This window comes from Galeopterus variegatus, unplaced genomic scaffold (assembly GCF_000696425.1).
Source record: "Galeopterus variegatus unplaced genomic scaffold, G_variegatus-3.0.2 Scaffold3493, whole genome shotgun sequence".
NCBI classification, from domain to species: Eukaryota; Metazoa; Chordata; class Mammalia; order Dermoptera; family Cynocephalidae; genus Galeopterus; species Galeopterus variegatus.
The window spans coordinates 230,454-232,639 of NW_007729604.1; the positions used below are offsets into that span (position 1 = coordinate 230,454).

At 42.8% G+C, this 2,186-nt stretch overlaps 1 protein-coding gene across 1 annotated transcript in view; it reads right to left on the reverse strand.

Moving 5' to 3' along the window:
• Positions 1-611, reverse strand: part of LOC103600878 (PRAME family member 12-like) — a 3,915-nt gene extending 3,304 nt beyond the window's left edge. The window contains exons 1-2 of the mRNA XM_008585210.1: positions 594-611; positions 474-520 (exon numbers count right to left, since the gene is read on the reverse strand). Of these exons, the coding sequence (XP_008583432.1) occupies positions 474-520; positions 594-611 (65 nt within the window). The remainder of the gene's footprint in view (positions 1-473; positions 521-593) is intronic.
• Positions 612-2,186: the final 1,575 nt, after the last annotated feature.

Sequence of the window (2,186 nt, forward strand, 5' to 3'; positions counted from 1 at the left end):
AAAATTGCATTTAGAGGCAACATCAACGCTTTAAAATCTGCTCATCCTAAAAGAAAGAGCAGATTCTCTGGCCATCTTGAGCTGCACGTCACCACGTGAGCCTGGCTGAAGGTAAATCAGATGAGGGTTTCCTTATGCAGGTGGTGACTTACCAGGTCTGGAAGTGGGTGGCAGGGTGCTCAGACCTCAGAGAGAACCAGATGGTGACTCCAGCCTCCAGGATTCTGGAACTCTTCTTTGAACTCTCAGAAGCTTTTATTGACCATTCTAATCTCACATCTCCTTTTCACCTCCCAATCAGAAAGTGATGTGTGATTAGATTCCTGACTCTCCACCCAGTAAATCCTGATTGGATTTCAGGCTTTCTTATTCACTGATTGACTCCACAAACGTTGATTGAGTTCTAGTAACAGAAGAGGCCTTCAAAATGTTCATGGATAGGTTCTTACTGTCTTTTAATTCTATTTTTACACGAACTTTTTATTTTGGTGGTGGCCAGTAGAGGGTTTGAACCCTTGACCTTGGTGTTTTCAGCACCACGCTCCAACCAGCTGAACTAACCAGCCAGCCCTGACATGAACTTTCTGAAGTACCTTGTAGGTGACAATCATATTCCCTAGTGTGAGAGAGGACAGTGTTTAATCTGACATTATTTGGAAAAAAACAAAATGTGAGAGTGTCATTGTTGGGGGAACTTTGGCCACACCGTATTTATGAAAATGTTCTCGAGTTAAAACAGCTTTATAATATGAAGACAGTAGTGTCATCCCTTCTTATAAAAAGAATAGAAATCTTGGTGCATGCAATGGTCACTTGTGTTTTACATCAGCTAACATGACAGATTACGTGCCTATCCAGGGAGGCAGGAGATACCTCGCTGGGTGTGACTGGTCTTTAAAACTTTAAAAACTTTAAAAGTCAAGGCCTCTCTGAAGGAAATTAGGCTGAAATTGTGAGAAGGATGTTGGCTGGACGGGTGAGGCTGGGCGTCCTAAATGAGACCCTGGAAATGATCCATGACAACCTAAAATAGGTTGGGTTTTTCAGTGGGGGCGGAGGGGAAGGATTGAAGGACTTTTGTCTGGATAAAGTTTAGAAATTAAAATGGAAGTGGCTGCAAAAGAAATAATGTAGAATCTTAAACCCAACATTATCCTGAGGGCAGGTAGCGAGCTTTTTAGTCTTTGGTCTTCCCCAGAAGATACAGGATGTTTCCTCCCAAAAAGATTGGATCAACTCAGCAAAGTGGCTTGAGAAGATTAAATCTAAAACTGTGAGCTGGGGCAGAGGCCAGAGAACGGCTCTGAAGGACAGACATGGGGACTCAGATTTTCCCATGTCTGAAAGCCCCTGAGGGTGGAAGCTGTGGCCTCCTTAGTATGTTGGAGAGAAATAAACATGAGTCACAGGCAAGTTTCTCTGTCATCCTGGAGGCCACCACCTGAGGACCTTTCCTTTTAGAGGCAGGGTTCTGGCAACAATCAGTCCCAGTCACTTTCTAGGGCTCTAGAGCCTGTAAGAGAAAATTCTGAGGCAGAAAACAATTGTAAAGTGTTTATTTGAGTAGAAAGCATTCATGAATTGGGGAACATCAGAGTGAACAAGATTTGGTGTCTCAATGACAAATGGTCAGAGGTAAGTATTTATGAGGAAAATGCAAAAGCAAAATAAAATGTATGTATTTGATCAGCTGCAATTACAAAATTGCATTTTTATTAATTACTTTTTTGGAGAGTCCTCAGCGACAAACACATGTTAGTTGGCTGCTTGTGATTGCCTGTAGTTAAATTTGCTTCTGTCTAACAAAGCATTTATAAGAAATGGCCCAATTACATTTTGCTTGTGTTTGCAGTTTACGCGGGGTTGCTGGTGTGAGCAGGACTGAAGCCATGCTGGGACCTAAAACCACATGGGCTCTAAAAGATTTTAAAAGGACATAGACTTTTTTCTTGGCATGCATTTCTTTTTCTAGTTATTTGATATTTTGAACCTTGGTTATGGGTCAAGATGACATTATTTACATAAACGCGAAGTTGTTTTCCCACCAGCCCAAAGCTGCAGACTTGCATGTACTCCCCAGGCCCTGAGACAGCAAAGACAGGAGCAGGAACCGGATGGAGCCTTGGCAAGACTTTGCACCTGAGACCTTGCATGAAGCCCTTGCTGCTCATGAGCCACTCCCTCCT